The sequence below is a fragment of the Salmo salar genome, chromosome 12 (genome assembly GCF_965601325.2).
Source record: "Salmo salar chromosome 12, fSalSal1, whole genome shotgun sequence".
NCBI lineage: Eukaryota > Metazoa > Chordata > Actinopteri > Salmoniformes > Salmonidae > Salmo > Salmo salar.
The window spans coordinates 31,430,413-31,452,132 of record NC_138302.1 but is presented as its reverse complement, the minus strand read 5'-3'; the positions used below and the strand labels follow the sequence as shown (position 1 = coordinate 31,452,132).

The window sequence follows — 21,720 nt, the reverse complement described above, 5'->3', positions numbered from 1 at the left end:
GGGAATGATGACTCTGCAGTCCCTGGGCGAAAAACAGTAGGGGATTTGGAAAGTGGTCGATCTGAGAACAATGATACGGGCGCGCGTGCATGTGACGACTCCATTTTACTTCTTTCAGTCTTTGAACGGATACAACGTCTCCCGGTCGGAATATTATCGCTATTTTACGAGAAAAAACGCATAAAAATAGATTTTTAAACAGCGTTTGACATGCTTCGAAGTACGGTAATGGAATACAAAAAAAAAAATGTCACGATACGCGCCGGCGCGTCACCCTTCGGATAGTGTCTTGAACGCAAGAACAGAACGCAGCTATTTGGATATAACTATGGATTATTTGGAACCAAAACAACATTGGGTGTAAAGTAGAAGTCCTGGGAGTGCATTCTGACGAAGAACAGCAAAGGTAATCCAATTTTTCTTATAGTAAATCTGAGTTTGGTGAGTGCCAAACTTGGTGGGTGTCAAAATAGCTAGCCTGTGGTGGCCGGGCTATCTACTCAGAATATTGCAAAATGTGCTTTCACCGAAAAGCTATTTTAAAATCGGACACCGCGATTGCATAATGGAGTTCTGTATCTATAATTGTAAAAATAATTGTTATGTTTTTTGTGAACGTTTATCGTGAGTAATTTAGTAAATTCACCGGAATTTGGCGAGGCGTTCCGCTAGCGGAACATCTAGATGTAAGATTAACAGGGTGAGTAAGGTAGTGTAGCAAACAACCAAAGATTTCAAGACTAAAAGTGGTGAAAGTAGTAGCCTACAGTAAGGAAAACTCCAGGTAAAAATACACTATCTAGTCTTTGGCCTATATCCTAATCTGACTTTGGTGCAGGTCATGTTATTCTTCACATTTGGTATCTAGTAAACACATTTGTCACATTCACAGGATACAGAAGGTGTAAACGGTATAGTGAAATGAGAGGAGAACAGAAAATGATCAAATATGTTAATATGAAAATATTTGAAAAATCTATTAGTTTGCAAATTAATTTCCAGGTAGACTACAGAGTTTAATTTCCTCACTTGTTTCGCGCTCCGGTTGCTATTCGAACTTGCTCATTCCACCCACACTGCCACTCAGCCAGGCACGTACAGAACTGACTGATTAGGCGCCGCCAAACATCACATCGATCGCTAAAATGCTGGGCGACTGTAGGTCCAGGATATTGCAGGATATTGATGTTCATGAATGTGTTTTGCCAGACCCAAACGGGGATGTAGTGGAAGGTAAACTCTGTTTACGCACCTTTTTATTTGTGAAATAACGTTGCATCACCTTTTTGTATTTTGTTAATTATCGTTTACCCACTTTTTATTGCGTTCTCAGCGTTGATCAACACTCAGAAGGTGTCTTTAGCTGAGTTGTAATTGTGCCTACCTCTGGGAACGAGTGCAATCATGTTCGCCTGCTCCCCCGGATTTGCCTTGTTAACAGCACATTCAGTCACCACTCTGTCCAATGGGAAACTCCACCCACGACATAGGCCGAGGGGTGAAAAAACTACATTAACCCAGACCTACACTGGCAAGTAGCAGAGACGCCACTGACAGGGAGGTTTTTTTTAACATCCCTTGACTCCTGCCGTGTCAACAGAACCACTGATTCTTGGAGAAGGAGTGTAAAACTGGTAAATAGTCGCTGATATTTCAGTCAGATGTCTAGGTAGCTCAAAGGCTCTGGCCATTAGCCAGGTAGCTAGCTATAACTAGCTGGCTAGAAGGAGAAAGTTAGAAGCTAACGTTGAACGGAGCCTGACCTCGGCAGGAGCAGTTGACTGAAATTAAGCTAGCTATAATCAAAAGATGGGCAACTATAAGTTCTCATAACACCTGATTGTCGAACATCTCATTCCAAAATAATGGGCATTAATATGGAGTAGGTCTCCGTTTTCTGCTATAAGAGCCTCCCGGTTTCTGCTATAACAGCCTCCAGTCTTCTGGCAAGGCTTTTCACTAGATATTGGAACATTGCTGCAGGGATCTGCTTCCATTCAGCCACAAGAGCATTAATGAGGTCGGGCACTGATGTTGGGCGATTAGGCCTGGTTCGTAGTCGACGTTCCAATTCATCCCAAAGGTGTTCGATGGGGTTCAGGTCAGGGCTCTGTGCAGGCCAGTCAAGTTTTTCCACACCGATCTCGACAAACCATTTCTGTATGGACCTCGCTTTGTGCACGTGGGCGTTGTCATGCTGAAACAGGAACGGACCTTCAACAAACTCTTGCCACAAAGTTGGAAACACAGAATTGTCTAGAATGTCACTATGTTGTAGCGTTAAGATTTCCCTTCACAGGCCTCCCGAATGGCGCAGTGGTCTAAGGCACTGCATCGCAGTTGCTAGCTGTGCCACTAGAGATCCTGGTTCGAGTCCAGGCTCTGTCGCACCCGGCCACGGCCGGAAGACCTTGGGGCGGCGCACAGCGTTGTCCTGGTTAGGGGAGGGTTTGGCCGGCAGAGACGTCCTTGTCCCATCGCGCTCTAACGACTCCTGTGGCGTGCCAGCTGCATGCACTCTAGCCGCATGCACGCTGACACGGTCGTCAGGTGTTCGGTGTTAACTTCGACACATTGGTGTGGCTGGCTTCCGGGGTTAAGCTGGCATTGTGTCAAGAAGCAGTGCGGCTTGATTGGGTTGTGTTTCGGAAGACGCGTGGCTCTTGACCTTCGCCTCTCCCGAGTCCATCAGGGAGTTGCAGCGATGGGACAAGACTGTAACTACCAATTGGATACCACGAAAATTGGGGAGAAAAAGGACTCATTTTCTGTTGTTGAAGATTTCCCTTCACGGGAACTAAGGGGCCTAGCCCGAACCATGAAAAACAACCCCAGACCATTATTCCTCCTCCACCACACTTTACAGTTTGCAGTGGCACTATGCATTGGGGCAGGTAGCATTCTTCTGGCATCCGTCAAACCCAGATTCGTCTGTCGGACTGCCAGATGGGGAAGCGTGATTCATCACTCCAGAGAACGCGTTTCCACTGCACCAGTGTCACCTAGCTTTACACCCCTCGGCATTGCGCATGGTGATCTTAGGCTTGAGTGTGGCTGCTCGGCCATGGAAACCCGTTTCATGAAGCTCCCGGCGAACAGTTACTGTGCTGATGTTGCTTCCGGAGGCAGTTTGGAACTCGGTAGTGAGTGTTGCAACCGAGGAGAGACGATTTTTATGCACTACGGGCTTCAGCACTCGCCAGTTCTGTTCTCTGAGCTTGTGTGGCCTACCACTTTGACGCTGAGCCGGTGTTGCTCCTTGATGTTTCCACTTCACAATAACAGCACTGACAGTTAACTGGTGCAGCTCTAGCAGGACAGAAATTTGACAAACTGTCTTGTTGAAAAGGTGGCATCCTATGATGGTCACTGAGCTCTTCAGCAAGGCCATTCTACTCTCAATGTTTGTATATGTAGATTGCATGGCTGTGTGCTCGATTTTATACACCTGTCAGGCATGGGTAAGGCTGAAAAAGCCAAATCCACCAATTTGAAGGGTTGTCCACATACTTTTGTGTATATGTAATGGAGAATTGATTGACACTAACAATCAAATGCAAACAATTCACATAATGAAGTTATGAGACTATGAATGTGCACATATTGGTGGGAGAGAGCGCATTCTGGAGAGAGACGTGCATTGTGCAGCTTGGCCACACTCCTCTTCCTCTTGGACTGTGACATCCCCCAGCCTCTGCAATGGATTAGTCTCGGCCTCCGCAATGGATTAGTTCACTGAGATGGGCGCGAATAAGACAGGTGTCTCTTGTGCCATAAAAAAAAATATATATATATATATATATATATGCGGCTGGTCGGCAAAGATATTTTTTTTGTCTATTGACCAAACAATCGACCATTTGACTAATTGGGGTCAGCCCTAATTGTTCAAAAACTATTATTTGGTCAACAGTAATAGCCTATGCATTATGTTGAATCCTGTTATAAGAGTATCTGCCTGTCCCTGTTTCACTGTCGGCTGCTGACTCTCACTCCCTCTCCACTGTGCACTCGGAGGAGGGAAAGATGCATTCTGAGAAGCACATGAACGTTGCTCAAAATGCTATTGCTGGGAAGAGACCGTTTTCAAAGCCACTGCTGTTGTTCTATTACAGAGAGGAGTCACAGCTTTCTGTGAGTATATAATGTATGTCTCACCACCTTTAATATTGTGTTCATGGCACCACTTTGCAACAGGAGTAGGCTGTAGTTAGTATGGGTTTGATGTCGAGATCTACCGATATGACATTTTTGGCCAATACCGATATCCCATATTTTTCTTGCAAAAAAAACCCGACAACAAAAATGTTAGCGGCCTTTTTAAGCATTCTAGTACAGTTAATTAGTTAACACTCACACGGCAGCTCAGTGCAAGAGGCGTCACTACAGTCCCTGGTTCGAATCCAGGCTGTATCACATCCGGCCGTGATTGGGAGTCCCATAGGGCGGCGCACAATTTGCCCAGCATCGACCGGGTTTGGCCAGGGTAGGCTGTCATTGTAAATAAGAGTTTGTTCTTAACTGACTTTCCTAGTTAAATAAAGGTTACACACTCCACACTGACCAAAAAGTTATTTTGTTGGCATTTACGTATGTCCCCATTACCAGTAAAACATAATCAAAACCTATTTCTTTCACTTACTTGCTGTGCTGTTTTGTTGTTCAGTCATTTCATTCTCAACCAGGATTTCATCATACATGTCAAGCAGTAAAGTTTCAGCTGTCTGTCTGTCCGTGGCCTCTCTTCCTCGGTGCGCACTGTCACTGTGTCCGTTTCCATCTTGTCCAGCTGTGTATGTAACTTTTCACGTAAACCCTGTTTCTTGTCTGCATCGAAGTAGCGGTCCTTGTATCTAGCATCGAGCATGGTGGAGACGGTAAAGAGCTTCAGAGAGAATGCCACTGAATCGCATGTTCACAGCCTCAAGTACTTTTGTACGTTTTAACCCCACCGTCTGTGTGGGCAGTTTTGTTGAGCAGGCGTTTCAATGCCATGACAGAGGGTATCACGTCTGCTGCAGACACAGTTAATTTGTTTATTTCTCTAGTCAGTTGTTCGAATGGCGTTAGGAGTGTGCTCATGTTTCAAACATGTCGCTAGGAGCATGTTCATGTTTCAAACATGTTCTCAAATGCCATTGAAATGGCAGCAGCGGTATGAGAACGAGCACATTCTTGAGCATGCAATACGGCTTTCCTCAGTACGAATTCCTCGTCGACCCACTGTGCTGTCAGACTCGGCATGCTCATAGGGCTGACATCGTTGGTCCAAATGTCAGTCGTGAAGCTAATAGCAGTGACGCCCATAGCAAGTAGCTCATGAATGTGTTTCAACAATACTGTGTAACTCCGGTAGGGCAACATCAACAAATAGTGCCTACAGTACTTGGTGGTGTGTACCGTGCTCGACAAGTTTGGCAAAAGCCAACATCATCCACGACAGAGAATGGTTGATTGTCAAGGGCAATGAATTCCATTATCTTGACGTTAATTGATTTCAGCTTTGAGTTGTCTCGCTGAAATGTTCTTACTCTTTCAAATGACTGCTCGACTTGAACTTGTCTAGTTGTTGGAAGTGTGCACTTTGTGTTTTTCTGCTTTTGTTCTGTGTAGCGCTGTATTTTTCATAATTTCATGGAGTCTGTGAAGAAAGAAACCACATAGAAAAAGTAACTTAGCAAGTTAAGTTCAAAAAATGGATTTATAATAATTGATTGCATTTATCTAGCACTTTTCTACCAACTGAGGTACTCAAAACGCTTTACATAGTAAGGGGGGAACTCACCTCATCCACCACCCACCAGGTGATGCACAGCAATCATTTTTGTGCCAGAATGCTCACTACACGTCCACTGTCAGGTGGAGAGGTGAGGAGTGATATATGCCAATTAAGAATGATAAGGTAGCCATGATGGGTCCAGGTTGGGAATTTAGCCAGGACACCGGGGTTAACACCTCTACTCTTACGATAAGTGTCATGGGATTTTGATTGACCACAGAAAATCAGGACACCCGTTTAACGTCCCATTCGAAAGATGTCACCCTACGCGGTGCAATGTCTTCTTCACTGCCCTGGTACATTGGAATATCCTTTGACCAGAGGGAAGAGTGCCCCCTACTGGCTCTCCAACACCACTTCCAGCAGCATCTGGTCTCCCATTCAGGACATACCCTGCTTAGCTTGAGGCAAGCCAGCAGTGGGATGCAGGGTGGTATGCTCTAAATCAAATTAATTTATTGTGTTAGAGAGTTCATGATACTTGTATCTAAACCAGAGGTATCAAACATATGGCCCGTGGGCCAGTGGTTTGAGTAAAAAGCATCTAAACGTTGCTCAGTTGATATCAAGGGACCAAACGTGTGACAGGATATTTTTATTACTATAGCTGGAATGAAAACAAAACAAAATCTCTATGGATTGTGCTTAACCTCTATGGGCAAGCGTCCCACCTACTCAACAGCCAGTGTAATCCTGTGGCGCGTTATTCAAATTCCTCAAAAATGCAAAAACCTCAATTTTTCAAACATGTAACTATTTTACACCATTTTAAAGATAAGACTCTCGTTAATCTAACCACACTGTCCGATTTCAAAAAGGCTTTACAACGAAAGCAAAACATTAGATTATGTCAGCAGAGTACCCAGCCAGAAATAATCAGACACCCATTTTTCAAGCTAGCATATAATGTCACATAAACCCAAACCACAGCTAAATGTAGCACTAACCTTTGATGATCTTCATCAGATGACAACCCTAGGACATTATGTTATACAATACATGCATGTTTTGTTCAATCAAGTTCATATTTATATCAAGAACCAGCTTTTTACATTAGCATGTGACTAGCATGTGACTAGCATTCCCACCGAACACTTCCGGTGAATTTACTAAATTACTCACGATAAACGTTCACAAAAAGCATAACAATTATTTTAAGAATTATAGATACAGAACTCCTCTATGCACTCGATATGTCCGATTTTAAAATAGCTTTTCGGTGAAAGCACATTTTGCAATATTCTCAGTAGATAGCCCGGCATCACAGGGCTAGCTATTTAGACACCCAGCAAGTTTAGCACTCATCAAAGTCAGATTTACTATAAGAAAATTGTTATTACCTTTGCTGTCTTCGTCAGAATGCACTCCCAGGACTTCTACTTCAATAACAAATGTTGGTTTGGTTCAAAATAATCCATAGTTATATCCAAACAGCGGCGTTTTGTTCGTGTGTTCAAGACACTATCCGAAAGGGTAAATAAGGGTGACGAGCATGGCGCAATTCGTGACCAAAAAATTCTAAATATTCCATTACCGTACTTCGAAGCATGTCAACCGCTGTTTAAAATACATTTTTATGCCATTTTTCTCATAAAAAAGCGATAATATTCCGACCGGGAATCTGCGTTTAGGTAAACAGACGAAAGAAAATAAAGCATTCGGTCGACTCGGGCACGCGCCTAAGCCCATAGTACTCTGATCGGCCACTTGCCAAAAGCGATAATGTGTTTCAGCCAGAGGCTGCCTCGATATCGTTCAGCTTTTTCCCGGGCTCTGAGAGCCTATGGGAGCCATAGGAAGTGTCACGTTATTGCAAAGATCCTCAGTCTTCAATAAAAAGAGCCAAGATGAAACACAATTTGTCAGACAGGCCACTTCCTGCATGGAATCTTCTCAGGTTTTGGCCTGCCATATGAGTTCTGTTATACTCACAGACACCATTCAAACAGTTTTAGAAACTTTAGGGTGTTTTCTATCCAAAGCCAATAATTATATGCGTATTCTAGTTACTGGGCAGGAGTAGTAACCAGATTAAATCGGGTACGTTTTTTATCCGGCCGTGTCAATACTGCCCCCTAGCCCTAACAGGTTAAAACAGCCCTACAAAGATACTCAGTTTATTTCTTAAATTTGAGGAAAGAGCATTTAATGTATGCACCGCATAAAATGTAGGAGCACCAGAAAGGCAAGATTCTTTTCAAGGAAAAACTGTGTCGCTCTAGTGAAAGGAGGATAAATTGCACTGATTCCAGCAAAATATTTTGCCTGGACACTGAAGACTGAGCTGCCTCATGCTAGCCAGCTGGAAAACAACAGTGTATTGATATTTAGCTATGTTATAATCGATTGTAGGGCTGTAGCCACTGAATTCTGGTAGTTGTCACTTGAAAGGAAAAACATCAATCACAAAATTTGCCGCTGACGCAGCGCTGCCTCTCGCCTCAAGCATTGCCTCTCTGAACTGCCCACGCTATCTGGGATCCTTGGAACGTCCCTACCCCATTGAAGTTGAAATTTTAAAATGGTTACGGTAAAGGTTAAGATTCGGATTTGGTAAGGGTCATGGCTAGGGTAGGGATTAAGCGTATGGAAGTCCCAAGGATCCCAGATAGCACCAAGTACTCTTACATAGGGCTGTAGCGGTCATGACATTTTGTCAGCCGGATATTTTCATTCAAAAGTCAGCCGGGCTCACAGTAATTGACCGTTAATGTATGGATATGGGTGTTTTGAATTAATCATCACCTTAGAAAGCGCTGTCCATTTCACTGTGCTAGGCTCAAAATAACATCTACAACGACCATGTCTTACACTCAGTTTCAACTAGGATTGAATATTTTCTCTGTATTTTACAAATGTTTCACCCTGAGAATAAATCACTTTTCTCCCAGGTAACCCGGTATTCCCTGCCAAAACTAGAAATGTCATTCAAAAGCATTATCAAGCATATAAATAGGCCTATGTCTGGATTTGATTAGAGCTTTGATCTAAAATTCAAGCCTTACGCTACCTGAGCCTGATGAGCCCTACATTAGACATTTTATTAGCCTCTACATTAGACATTTTATTAGCTCCTACATTAGACATTTTATTAGCTCCTACATTAGACATTTTATTAGCTCCTACATTAGACATTTTATTAGCTCCTACATTAGACATTTTATTAGCTCCTACATTAGACATTTTATTAGCTCCTACATTAGACATTTTATTAGCCCTACATTAGACATTTTATTAGCCCCTACTTTAGACATTTTATTAGCTCCTACATTAGACATTTTATTAGCTCCTACATTAGACATTTTATTAGCTCCTACATTAGACATTTTATTAGCTCCTACATTAGACATTTTATTAGCTCCTACATTAGACATTTTATTAGCACTACATTAGACATTTTATTAGCTCCTACATTAGACATTTTATTAGCTCCTACATTAGACATTTTATTAGCTCCTACATTAGACATTTTATTAGCTCCTACATTAGACACATTTTATTAGCCCTACTTTAGACACATTTTATTAGCCCTACATTAAATACATTTTATTAGCACTACATTAGACACATTTTATTAGCCCTACTTTAGACACATTTTATTAGCCCTACATTAAATACATTTTATTAGCACTACATTAGACACATTTTATTAGCACTACATTAGACACATTTTATTAGCCCTACATTAGACACATTTTATTAGCCCTACATTAGACACATTTTATTAGCCCTACTTTAGACACATTTTATTAGCCCTACATTAAATACATTTTATTAGCCCTACTTTAGACACATTTTATTAGCCCTACATTAAATACATTTTATTAGCACTACATTAGACACATTTTATTAGCCCTACAAGTTGGTTACTACCAAAGCATGTCCAGAGTGCATAAGAGGAAATTACTGTGACTCAACGGTCACGTTGAATTTTACTGCGGTCATGACTGCCGGTGTGCCGGTAATACGGTCACCGCAACAGCCCTACTCTCACACAGCTAGTTAGTTGGCTAGATGGGGGCGGCATTACGTGAATTTGGACGAGTCCTTGGCAAGTGACAACCCATACATCAAAACGTTGCTGCGAAACGCTACTTTCTAACCTGCTGTGTTTTTTGTGTCTTTCTAAATAACAGAGCTTGAGGAATACTATTCAGAAAGAGCAAATATAACACACCAGATTTCCAGGGATTCACTAAAGGGATTTAACGTTACCACAGAGTTGAACGTTCTTAGCACATCACATTACACTTCACGTAACGGTATATGGCCAGTGTGCATTTTGGCACTTTATTGAGCTGCCAAGCTTCCATCTACTCAGCGCTCACCTTAGAAGCAGTAACAGTAAGTTCACAGTAGTTGACAGTCCTCTCCGACTGGTGGTGTTGTATTGGGTGATAGTGTCCAGTCTTGCTGTAGCGCGACAAGGAAAGATGGGCTTTTTGCCATGTAAAGAGGACCCTCTTCAGGACTAATAGTGAATGCAAAAAAAAAAGTAATTCTATTAATGTTTTTTTGTGTTCATTTGATCTGCATCTTATATCGGTCCTTTTCAGTGGATTAAACGGCAATACAAAAACATCCGTAAAAGGCTAATATCAGCCGACAATATCGGTCAACCGATAAATCGGTCGTGCTCTAGATATGTAGATATCTTTGTTAAAATAGTACTATATTTCCCTTGACGGAGTGATGCTGAATGTAAAAAATGGCTCAACTTACCCCACTCTCCCCTAGGCTAATATGCACAAAGGTGTTGGAAAATTCTCTGAAGAGCCAAAAATAAATCAGAGAATTCTGGATCCTATTTTAACAGGTTGCACATCAAAATATATCGTACATTTCCTGGATATTTTAGATGAAATAGCTGACTTTTTTTAATCATAGGCTACCATCCCAGTTGTCTTACTTGGCATTGGGGGGAAAAATTCTAGAGCCCTGCCTCTAATGTAAAGTAACTGTCCATTAAACAATTTTTGAATTGTTGTATTTGTTGCTTTCGAGCAAAATAGTTAAATTTAACACGTTATGACTTTTTGTCCATATCGCCCAGTGGGCTCCCAGGCAGGCAGACAGGCAGTAGGTCTTCTCAGTTGGCTGGTAGTAACGGTTCAGCGGCACCGTGTTGCAGCCAGCCACTCTGCAGGAAACTGACCTCGTCCTCTCTCTTCCTCCCTGCCGTGTCACTGCGCCCCACAGCACACTGGGTAGTGGTGTGTGTGCCCTCTGTTCAGTATAGGCCTACTCTGCCAGGGGAATCAACCTTGAGCCACCCTGGTAAAGCTTAGCGTGGTAATCTCCAGGATTCACACACAAACTCAGCAAAAAAAGAAACATCCCTTTTTCAGGTCCCTGTCAATTCAAAGATATTTCGTAAAAATCTAAATAACTTCACAGATCTTCATTGTGAAAGGGTTTGAACACTGTTTCCCATGCTTGTTCAATGAACGGTAGGCAATTAAGGTCACAGTTATGAAAACGTAGGACACTAAAGAGGCCTTTCTACTGACTCTGAAAAACACCAAAAGAAAGATGCCCAGGGTTCCTGCTCATCTGCGTGAACATGCCTTAGGCATGCTGCATGGAGGCATGAGGACTGCAGATGTGGCCAGGGCAATAAATTGCAATGTCCGTACTGTGAGACGCCTAAGACAGCGCTACAGGGAGACAGGACAGACAGCTGATCGTCCTCGCAGCGGCAGACCACGTGTAACAACACCTGAACAGGATCGGTACATCCGAACATCACACCTGCGGGACAGGTACAGGATGGCAACAACAACTGCCTGAGTTACACCAGGAATGCACAATCCCTCCATCAGTGCTCAGACTGTCCGCAATAGGCTGAGAGAGGCTGGACTGAGGGCTTGTAGGCCTGTTGTAAGGCAGGTCCTCACCAGACATCACCGGAAACAACGTCGCCTATGGGCACAAACCCACCATCACTGGACCAGACAGGACTGGCAAAAAGTGCTCTTCACTGACGAGTCGCAGTTTTGTCTCACCAGGGGTGATGGTCGGATTCGTGTTTATTGTCGAAGGAATGAGCGTTTCACCGAGGCCTGTACTCTGGAGCGGGATCGTTTAGGAGGTGGAGGGTCCGTCATGGTCTGGGGCGGTGTGTCACAGCATCATCGGACTGAGCTTGTTGTCATTGCAGGAAATCTCAACGCTGTGCATTATAGGGAAGACATCCTCCTCCCCCATGTGGTACCCTTCCTGCAGGCTCATCCTGACATGACCCTCCAGCATGACAATGCCACCAGCCATACTGCTCGTTCTGTGCGTGATTTCCTTCAAGACAGGAATGTCAGTGTTCTGCCATGGCCAGCGAAGAGCTAGGATCTCAATCCCATTGAGCATGTCTGGGACCTGTTGGATCGGAGGGTGAGGGCTAGGGCCATTCCCCCCCAGAAATGTCCGGGAACTTGCAGGTGCCTTGGTGGAAGAGTGGGGTAACATCTCACAGCAAGCACTGGCAAATCTGGTGCTGTCCATGAGGAGGAGATGTACTGCAGTACTTAATGCAGCTGGTGGCCACACCAGATACTGACTGTTACTTTTGATTTTGACCCCCCCCCCCCCCCCCCCTTTGTTCAGGGATACATTATTCCATTTCTGTTAGTCACATGTCTGTGGAACTTGTTCAGTTTATGTCTGTTGTTGAATCTTATGTTCACACATATTTACGCATGTTAAGTTTGCTGACAATAAACGCAGTTGACAGTGAGAGGACGTTTCTTTTTTTGCTGAGTTTATTATGCACTTTCTGCACACACACACACACACACACACACACACACACAAGGACTAGTATTTTCTACTTGTGATCCAGCTGTTATTGAAGAGTCTTTCAAACAACACAAGGACCCAGTAGTCCAGCTGTGACCATACAGAAACACTGGGGAGGGTCATTCTAGTTACAGTACCACTTTAAGAGGTCTTGCTCGCACACACACACCATTACCCAGAGTGCTGTGGGGCGCAGCGAGTTTAGTGTGTCCACCCCATACAGTATTCTCAATACAAATACCATTTCATTCAAGTGGTCTTACAGGAGTACACACACACACACGGCACTCCCTCAGAGGGCAGACCGGGGTACAATGAGGCCATTCATGTCCATTCACAGCGCTCCAGCTAAAGACCCAAGGCTAACGTGGCCCACTGCTCACCCGCCCTCCTTTCCTTAATCCCACTTTCCTTGGCTTCTCCAGCTTCAGACAGTTGTGTGTGTGTGTGTGTGTGTGTGTGTGTGTGTGTGTGTGTGTGTGTGTGTGTGTGTGTGTGTGTGTGTGTGTGTGTGTGTGTGTGTGTGTGTGTGTGTGTGTGTATCCTCTCTTATTCTGCTGCTGTGTGTATCGGCACGCCACCACTGGCCCTGAGTTCTAAGGAAGTGTGTGTGTGTGTGTGTGTGTGTGTGAAGTTCTGAATTTAGTAGACCTCAATAGAAACCAAAGACAGACTTGTAGTTGGTGCAGTGTTGTAAAGGACACATGGTGTGTCTGGCTGTGATTGTAGCCTGCGGTGCTGAAATCATGATTACGACGGTCACCTGTTGGCCAGATGAGAGACTCACGTTGACGAGAGAGAGGGTGTGACTGTTGTACCAGTTGAAAAAATATATGGCAGCTAGAAATCCCAACTGGATGGTCTTCAGAGATAGATGGGAGAGGTTGAGGTAAAGTATACTGTCCGTGAAATGTACGTAGTATGTATGAGCTGGAAGTGGAAGCCTAAGTATTGTTGACCATTAGTTTACTCCAATTAGGGGAGGGGTTAGGGGAAAATAAAGCTAACCAGTACTGAGCAGCTTGGTGCTGCTGGTGGGGATGTATTGCCTCACTTGCAGTGAACTCTACTCCACCCAGCAACACAAGCTGCATTAACTCTAAATCCCACATCCCTCGCCTTTTCTCTCTCTCTCGATCTCTCTCGATCTCTTTCCCACACTGTCTGATTCCTGCTCTCCTCTCCCACACCTCTCTCTCACACTCCCTTGCACATGGTGAATTAAGTTTAACAATCATTCTACCCATCTCTCTTCCCCCCCTCTCATTCTGTCTCATTGCCTTTGTCCCCGGGCTCCTTGCCAGAGTAAATCCTCCCTCTCTCTCTCTCTCTCTCCTGTCCCTCTGCTGTCAGGCCAGGGTGTAGGGTTACTGCTCTGAAGCCTCTATGTCCCACTGCCCTGCCCTGTCCTCCCTCTCAGATGTGCTGACGGCTTCGGTACAGCAGGAGAGGACATGAGGCTTATGGTAAAGTTCAAAAGTTGATCTTCATGTCCCTCGTTCTGTCACTGTCTGTTTTTCTATAGTCCTCCTTTTATCTCCTTGTCGTCCCAACCGTCCTTTTCTTCGCCTGTCCTCTGTTACAGGGCTTTTCCAGAGCCATGTTTATCAGTATCACCTCACCAGCTCTCTTTCTCCTTCTACCAAATACCTTTCTCTTTCTGCTCTCTCTCTCTGGCTGTTTACAAGGCCTAGCAGTCTCTGTCCTCTGACCCAATATCCCCCCCCAAACACACTCACACTGTCTAGCTAACACATTCTGAATTTAGTCCCCACACCTCTCTCTCTCTCCCACACACACACACACACACACTGTCTAGCTAACACATTCTGAATTTAGTCCTCTCCCACACCTCTCTCTCTCTCTCTCTCTCTCTCTCTCTCTCTCTCTCTCTCTCTCCTCTCTCTCTCTCTCTCACACACACTGTCTAGCTAACACATTCTGAATGTAGTCCTCTCTCACCTCTCTCTCTCCCTCTCTCTCCCCCACACACACACTGTCTAGCTAACACATTCTGAATTTAGTCCTCTCTCTCTCTCACACACACACACTGTCTAGCTAACACATTCTCAATTTAGTCCTCTCCCACACCTCTCTCTCTCTCTCTCTCCCACACACACACTGTCTAGCTAACACATTCTGAATTTAGTCCTCTCCCACCTCTCTCTCTCTCTCTCTCTCTCCCACACACACACACTTTCTAGCTAACACATTCTGAATTTAGTCCTCTCCCACACCTCTCTCTCTCCCACACACACACACACACACACACACACACACACACACACACACACACACACACACACACACACACACACACACCCCCCCCTGTCTAGCTAACACATTCTGAATGTAGTCCTCTCCCACCTCTCTCTCTCTCTCTCTCTCTCTCTCTCTCCCACACACACACACTGTCTAGTTAACACATTCTGAATTTAGTCCTCTCCCACCTCTCTCTCTCTCTCTCTCCCACACACACACACACACACACACACACACACACACACACACACACACACACACACACACACACACACACACACACACACCTGTCTAGCTAACACATTCTGAATTTAGTCCTCTCCCACCTCTCTCTCTCTCTCTCTCCCACACACACACACACACACACACACTGTCTAGCTAACATGCTGAATTTAGTCCTCTCCCACACCTCTCTCTCTCCCACACACACACACACACACACACACACACACACACACACACACATTGTCTAGCTAACACATTCTGAATTTAGTCCTCTCTCTCTCTCCCCTCTCTCTCTCTCTCTCTCTCTCTCTCTCTCACACTCACACTGTCTAGCTAACACATGCTGAATTTAGTCTGATTCCTGCTCTCCTCTCCCACACCTCTCTCTCACACTCCCTTGCACATGGTGAATTAAGTTTAACAATCATTCTACCCATCTCTCTTCCCCCCCTCTCATTCTGTCTCATTGCCTTTGTCCCCGGGCTCCTTGCCAGAGTAAATCCTCCCTCTCTCTCTCTCTCTCCCTCCCTCTGTCCCTCTGCTGTCAGGCCAGGGTGTAGGGTTACTGCTCTGAAGCCTCTATGTCCCACTGCCCTGCCCTGTCCTCCCTCTCAGATGTGCTGACGGCTTCGGTACAGCAGGAGAGGACATGAGGCTTATGGTAAAGTTCAAAAGTTGATCTTCATGTCCCTCGTTCTGTCACTGTCTGTTTTTCTATAGTCCTCCTTTTATCTCCTTGTCGTCCCAACCGTCCTTTTCTTCGCCTGTCCTCTGTTACAGGGCTTTTCCAGAGCCATGTCTATCAGTATCACCTCACCAGCTCTCTTTCTCCGTCTACCAAATACACCTCTCTCAATTCAATTCAGGGGGCTTTATTGGCATGGGAAACATATGTTAACATTGCCAACGCAGGTGAAGTAGGTAATATACAAAAGTGAAATAAACAATAAAAATGAACAGTAAACATTGCACATACAGAAGTTTCAAAAGAATAAAGACATTTCAAATGTCATTATGTGTATATATATATATATATACAGTGTTGTAACAATGTACAAATGGTTAAAGTACAAAAGGAAAATAAATAAGCATAAATATGGGTTCTATTTACAATGGTGTTTGTTCTTCACTGGTTGACCTTTTCTTGTGGCAACAGGTCACAAATCTTGCTGCTGTGATGGCACACTGTGGTATTTCACCCAGTAGATATGGGAGTTTATCAAAATTGGGTTTGTTTTCGAATTCTTTGTGGATCTGTGTAATCTGAGGGAAATATGTGTCTCTAATATGGTCATACAATGAGCAGGAGGTTAGGAAGTGCAGCTCAGTTTCCACCTCCTTTTGTGGGCAGTGTGCACATAGCCTGTCTTCTCTTGAGATCCAGGTCTGCCTTTCTCAATAGCAAGGCTATGCTCACTGAGTCTGTACATAGTCAAAGCTTTCCTTCATTTTGGGTCAGTCACAGTGGTCAGGTATTCTGCCACTGTGTGCTCTCTGTTTAGGGCCAAATAGCATTCTAGTTTGCTCAGTTTTTTGTTAATTCTTTCCAATGTGTCAAGTAATTATCTTTTTGTTTTCTCATGATTTGGTTGGATCTAGTTGTGTTGCTGTCCTGGGGCTCTGTGGGGTGTGTTTGTGAACAGAGCCCCAGGACCAGCTTGCTTAGGGGACTCTTCTCCAGGTTCATCTCTCTGTAGGTGAGGCTCTCTCTCTCTTTACAAGGCCTAGCACTCACACGCTTTTCTCGGTCTCTTTCCTCTGGCCCTATCTCTGTTCAGAGGTTCTCCTGGCCTGTCACATAGAAGGGCTCGTTGGGAGAACCTCTCCTTCTCTTCCCAACCTTTAGTCACCTGTCTTCATCTCCTCTCAGCCTAGAGGAGTAAAGGACTGAGGAGGACAGTAAACAACACACTGGCTCAGGAGGCCGCTACCTGTAGAATATCAAAGTAAAACGCTTTAGAAGTGGACCATATTGAAGGACCTTATCACCTCCAGAAGTCTGTGTTGTACTTTCTCCTTTGCGACGGTACATCCTACTACAGTCCAGTGTACAGTAGCCTGGTATCCACAGGCGACAGAGCAAATTATGTAGAGGGGTGTAGTGAGCCTATCTGCACTCCTAGTAGATGTGATTGCCTGCTAAGCCTGATCCCTCCCAGGTCCTGCTGCTGTCACCACACAGTACAGTTTCATCTACAGTAGGACGCATAGATATGACGGACTCGCATCATTAATCCCCAATATAAGTTATCCTGTGGTTGCCTGCTAGGCTAGCCCTGATCCCTCCCAGGTCTTGCTGACGTCACCACACAGACATCCCAGGAATCCACCCCTCCAGATGTTTCTACTATGACTCATGATTCAGAGAGGAAGGAGGGGGGAGGGGGGGGGGGGTTACTCTGTTCAGTTCAGTGTAGGCTGGAGGATTAACTCTGGGCTTGTCATTCCAATTAGGAGCACAGTTCATCCCAGTCTCTTCCACTAGCAGACGCCGTAACACTGCAGCTAGCTCGCACTGGTTTATTCATAACTAGTCTCTATAATTCATCTTTCCCCCCTACTTAGTGCTTATACATCCTCACCTCGATACTCTCTGCATAGCCTACATTATATGCAGAAAGAGAGAGGGAGATTTGGTTCAGGTTCACACACTGACTTATTTATCTGGTACAGTGAGTGAATTACACACTTAGGCTTACATTAATTATGCTTATGAGAATTGTCTGTTCGTAGAGGTGAAATATCGTGGGAACAGAAACATCCTGTGTTATGTCATTTTCGTCAGCCGGTTATAACAAGTCATAATTCCTCTGTATTTAGGCCCTATATGTTATTCTTCTACAATAGTGTATTGTTGTGGTTGAGAGGAGACATAGAGAGGGGAGTTGTGTGTCTCCCTCAGGGCCTTGTGGGCCAGACTTCTAACTAACAGAAGGAGAGAGGATGTGGGGGAGGGAGAACGGGAGCCATCCATGTTTCAGTCTGTATGTTTACGTGATAATGAAGTCAATGTTCGGTCGAGACAAACCACAGATGTAGAGTTCTGGCATAGAGTCCTCGACTAACCTGTACCCCGCACATTGACTCTGTACTGGTACCCCCTGTATGTTACTTTTTGATTGATTCTATTTTTTATTTTATTTTTTACTTTCGTTTATTTAGTAAATATTTTCTTAACTCTTTCTTGAACTGCGTTGTTGGTTAAGGGCTTGTAAGTAAGCATTTCACGGTAAGGTCTACACCTGTTGTATTTGGCGCAAGTGCCAAATACAATTTGATTTGATTAGAGAGAATATGGAACTCACCCATCGAGATCATCCCAATTCAGTCGGATGTACTTGCCACACAATAGAAATCAATGTTTTAATATTGTCTGTCATGATGAAAGACTGTCTAACCCTATCTAAAATGTATCCTTGATGCTGCTGTTCCCCCATTCTCTTCACTCTGATGCTGTTTATTATTTGTGACTACTAGCTATCCAGGAAGTCTCAGGAGTGTGTTGTTGAACTTAATTGTTTTTGTTGTTGTAGAGCAGTACAATAGTAGGGGATTGGTTCTCCTGATCTCCCCCAGTGTGTCAACGTGACCCGAACTCAGACAGAACACAAGACATATTTAATAGTCAATCACTCCATTAAATCTTCATTCAAGTCAGGCCTCCCAGACAACACATTGTGTGCACACACACATGCACGCACGCAGACTGTGTGTCTGTGTCATTGTGCCTTTAGGTTGTCTTTGTCTGTGGTTAGGTCTTGCATGTCTGTGTTTATCAGTGTACAGTATTTGATATTAGGTGCAAGCATATAAAATGTATTTAAAATAGTTTATACAGGACTTCTGCCAATGTCCATTTGGCATTGTGCGCACGCACACACACACATTGGGGTGTGAAAGGCCTGTGCACCCACTTGTCACTGCTCTGTTGGCGACACTAGTTTCACACCTCATCACTGCAGAGTGAATGCAGCTTTCACAGGTGTCTAGTAGTGGGACACACAGCACGGTGCATGGTGTAATAGCATGTAAGGGCCCTCCAGGGAGAGATTCTACCCTAACGGCTGGTCTAGGATCAGCTGTTACTACCTATGCCATCTGTTATCATAAGGACTAAAATTACAAGACCTGTCTTGGAACAGAACTGAGGCCATATTTACTACGTTGTGCAGCATACTATGACATAGGCCTATATCTGATTCTTCATGAACAGTGTTAATTCAACAAGACTGTCAACATGCCTTTACAGCAGGAAACCTTCCACCACTTGTCAAACAAGTGTCAAGTTCAACTAATCCCGCCCTCAGATGTATTAGCCTACTGACTCCAGGCCTTGGGATAATTGACAGGTGTCTAGCCCACTCACTGACTCAGCATGGGAGAGAGACAGTGAGTGATGGACAGGCTGGTGTGGTGAGCCATGGGCTCAGCTGGCGGTGTGTGTGTTATACTGTTGCAACTGCTGCCAAGGCCTTCAGTCTCTGTGGGCTTCTCTAGGGCTTGTTTTTCTCCATCTGTCCATCTCTCTCTCCTTTGCTCTTTCGCTTGCTCTCTCTCCCTCCCTCCATGTCTCTCCTTCTCTCTCTCCTCCCTCTATGCCACAGTATGAGTTATTCAGATGGTTCACTGTTTATGGATATGAGCCACTTCACCACCAGACCTCGCTCTGTTTACATCCCAGGTGGGAATGTTTGTCCTTCAAACATCTCTCCCCGCTTTTCCTCTCCGCGGGCCTTTCTCCCTCCCTCCGACCATAAAAAAGGAATAGTAACACAATAACAAGGCTATATACAATGAGTACCGGTACCGAGTCAATGTGCAGGGGTACGAGGTAGTTGAGGTGATTTGAGGTATGTACAGTTGAAGTCCGAAGTTTACATACACTTAGGTTGGGGTCATTGAAACTCGTTTTTCAACCACTCCACAAATTTCTAAACTATAGTTTTGGCAAGTCGGTTAGGACATCTACTTTGTGCATGACACAAGTACAAACAATAGTACGCAAGTATAAACACCATGGGACCACGCAGCCGTCCTACTCCTCAGGAAGGAGATGCATTCTGTCTCCTAGAGATAAACGTACTTTTGTGCGAAAAGTGCAAATCAATCCCAGCACAACAGCAAAGGACCTTGTGAAGATGCTGGAGGAAACGGGTACAAAGTATCTATATCCACAGTAAAACGAGTCCTATATCGACATAACCTGAAAGGCCGCTCAGCAAGGAAGAAGCCACTGCTCCAAAACCGCCATAAAAAAGCCAGACTACGGTTTGCAACTGCACATGGGGACAAAGATCGTACTTTTTGGACAAATGTCCTCTGGTCTGATGAAACAAAAATATAACTATTTGGCCATAATGACCATCGTTATGTTTGGAGGAAAAAGGGGGAGGCTTGCAAGCAGAAGTACACCATCCCAACTGTGAAGCACGTGGGTGGCAGCAACATGTTGTGGGGGTGCTTTGCTGCAGGAGGGACTGGTGCACTTCACAAAATAGATGGCATCATGAGGATGGAAAATTATGTGGATATATTGAAGCAACATCTCAAGACATCAGTCAGAGAGTTGAAGCTTGATCGCAAATGGGTCTTCCAAATGAACAATGACCCCAAGCATACTTCCAAAGTTGTGGCAAAATGGCCTAAGGACAACAAAATCAAGGTATTGGAGTGGCCATCACAAAGCCCTGACCTCAATCCCATAGAAAATATGTGGGCAGAACTGAAAAAGCGTGTGCGAGCAAGGATGTCTACAAACCTGACTCAGTTACACCAGCTCTGTCAGGAGGAATGGGCCAAATTTCACCAAACTTATTGTGGGAAGCTTGTGGAAGGCTCCCCAAAACGTTTGATCCAAGTTAAACAATTTAAAGGCAATGCTACCAAATACTAATTGAGTGTATGTAAACTTCTGACCCACTGGGAATGTGATGAAAGAAATAAAAGCTGAAATAAATAATTTTCTCTACTATTATTCTCACATTTCACATTCTTAAAGTAAAGTGGTGATCCTAACTAACCTAAGACAGGGAATTTTTACTAGGAATAAATGTCAGGAATTGTGAAACTGAGTGTAAATGTATTTGGCTAAGTGTATGTAAACTTCCGACTCCAACTGTAGGTAGGGGTAAAAGTGAAAAGGCAATCAGGATAGATAATAAACACAGTAGCAGCAACGAGTGTGAAAGTGTGTGTGTGTGTGTGTGTGTGTGTGTGTGTGTGGCGTCATTATGCATGCACGTGTTTTTGTGTTTGTGAGAGTATGTGTGTCAGTGTAGTATATGTGTGTGTGTAGAGTCTAGTGAGTGTGCAACAAAAAATAAGGGGGTCAATGCAAGTAGTCCAGGTAGTCATTTGATGTACTGTTCCGCAGTCATGTGACTTGGGGGTTGGGCTGGGCGATATGGCCAAAATCTCATATCCCGATATAGGTCATTTCATATCCCGATAATGATACATAACATGATACAGCACATTCTGTAAATTCAATGAATAAGTAGTTTGTATAAAATGACCACATGTAAAGACATATTTCTTATTACAGGCTCAGTTGGTAGAGCATGGTGTTTGCAACGCCAGGGTTGTGGGTTCGATTCCCACGGGGGACCAGTACGGAGAAAAAAATGTATGAAATGTTAGCATTCACTACTGTAATTCGCTCT

At 44.2% G+C, this 21,720-nt stretch overlaps 1 protein-coding gene across 2 annotated transcripts in view; it reads left to right on the top strand.

The window, feature by feature from the left end:
• Positions 1-21,720, top strand: part of LOC106564724 (serine/threonine-protein kinase N1) — a 67,199-nt gene that overhangs the window by 24,009 nt on the left and 21,470 nt on the right. Inside the window, exon 1 of one of the 2 annotated variants that reach the window (XM_014131017.3) lies at positions 15,383-15,719. The exons of the other annotated variant lie outside the window; for it this stretch is intronic. Within the exon in view, the coding sequence (XP_013986492.2) occupies positions 15,708-15,719 (12 nt within the window). The 5' untranslated portion in view covers positions 15,383-15,707. Of the gene's footprint in view, positions 1-15,382; positions 15,720-21,720 lie in introns of those variants that run through there. 2 annotated transcript variants of the gene reach the window in all.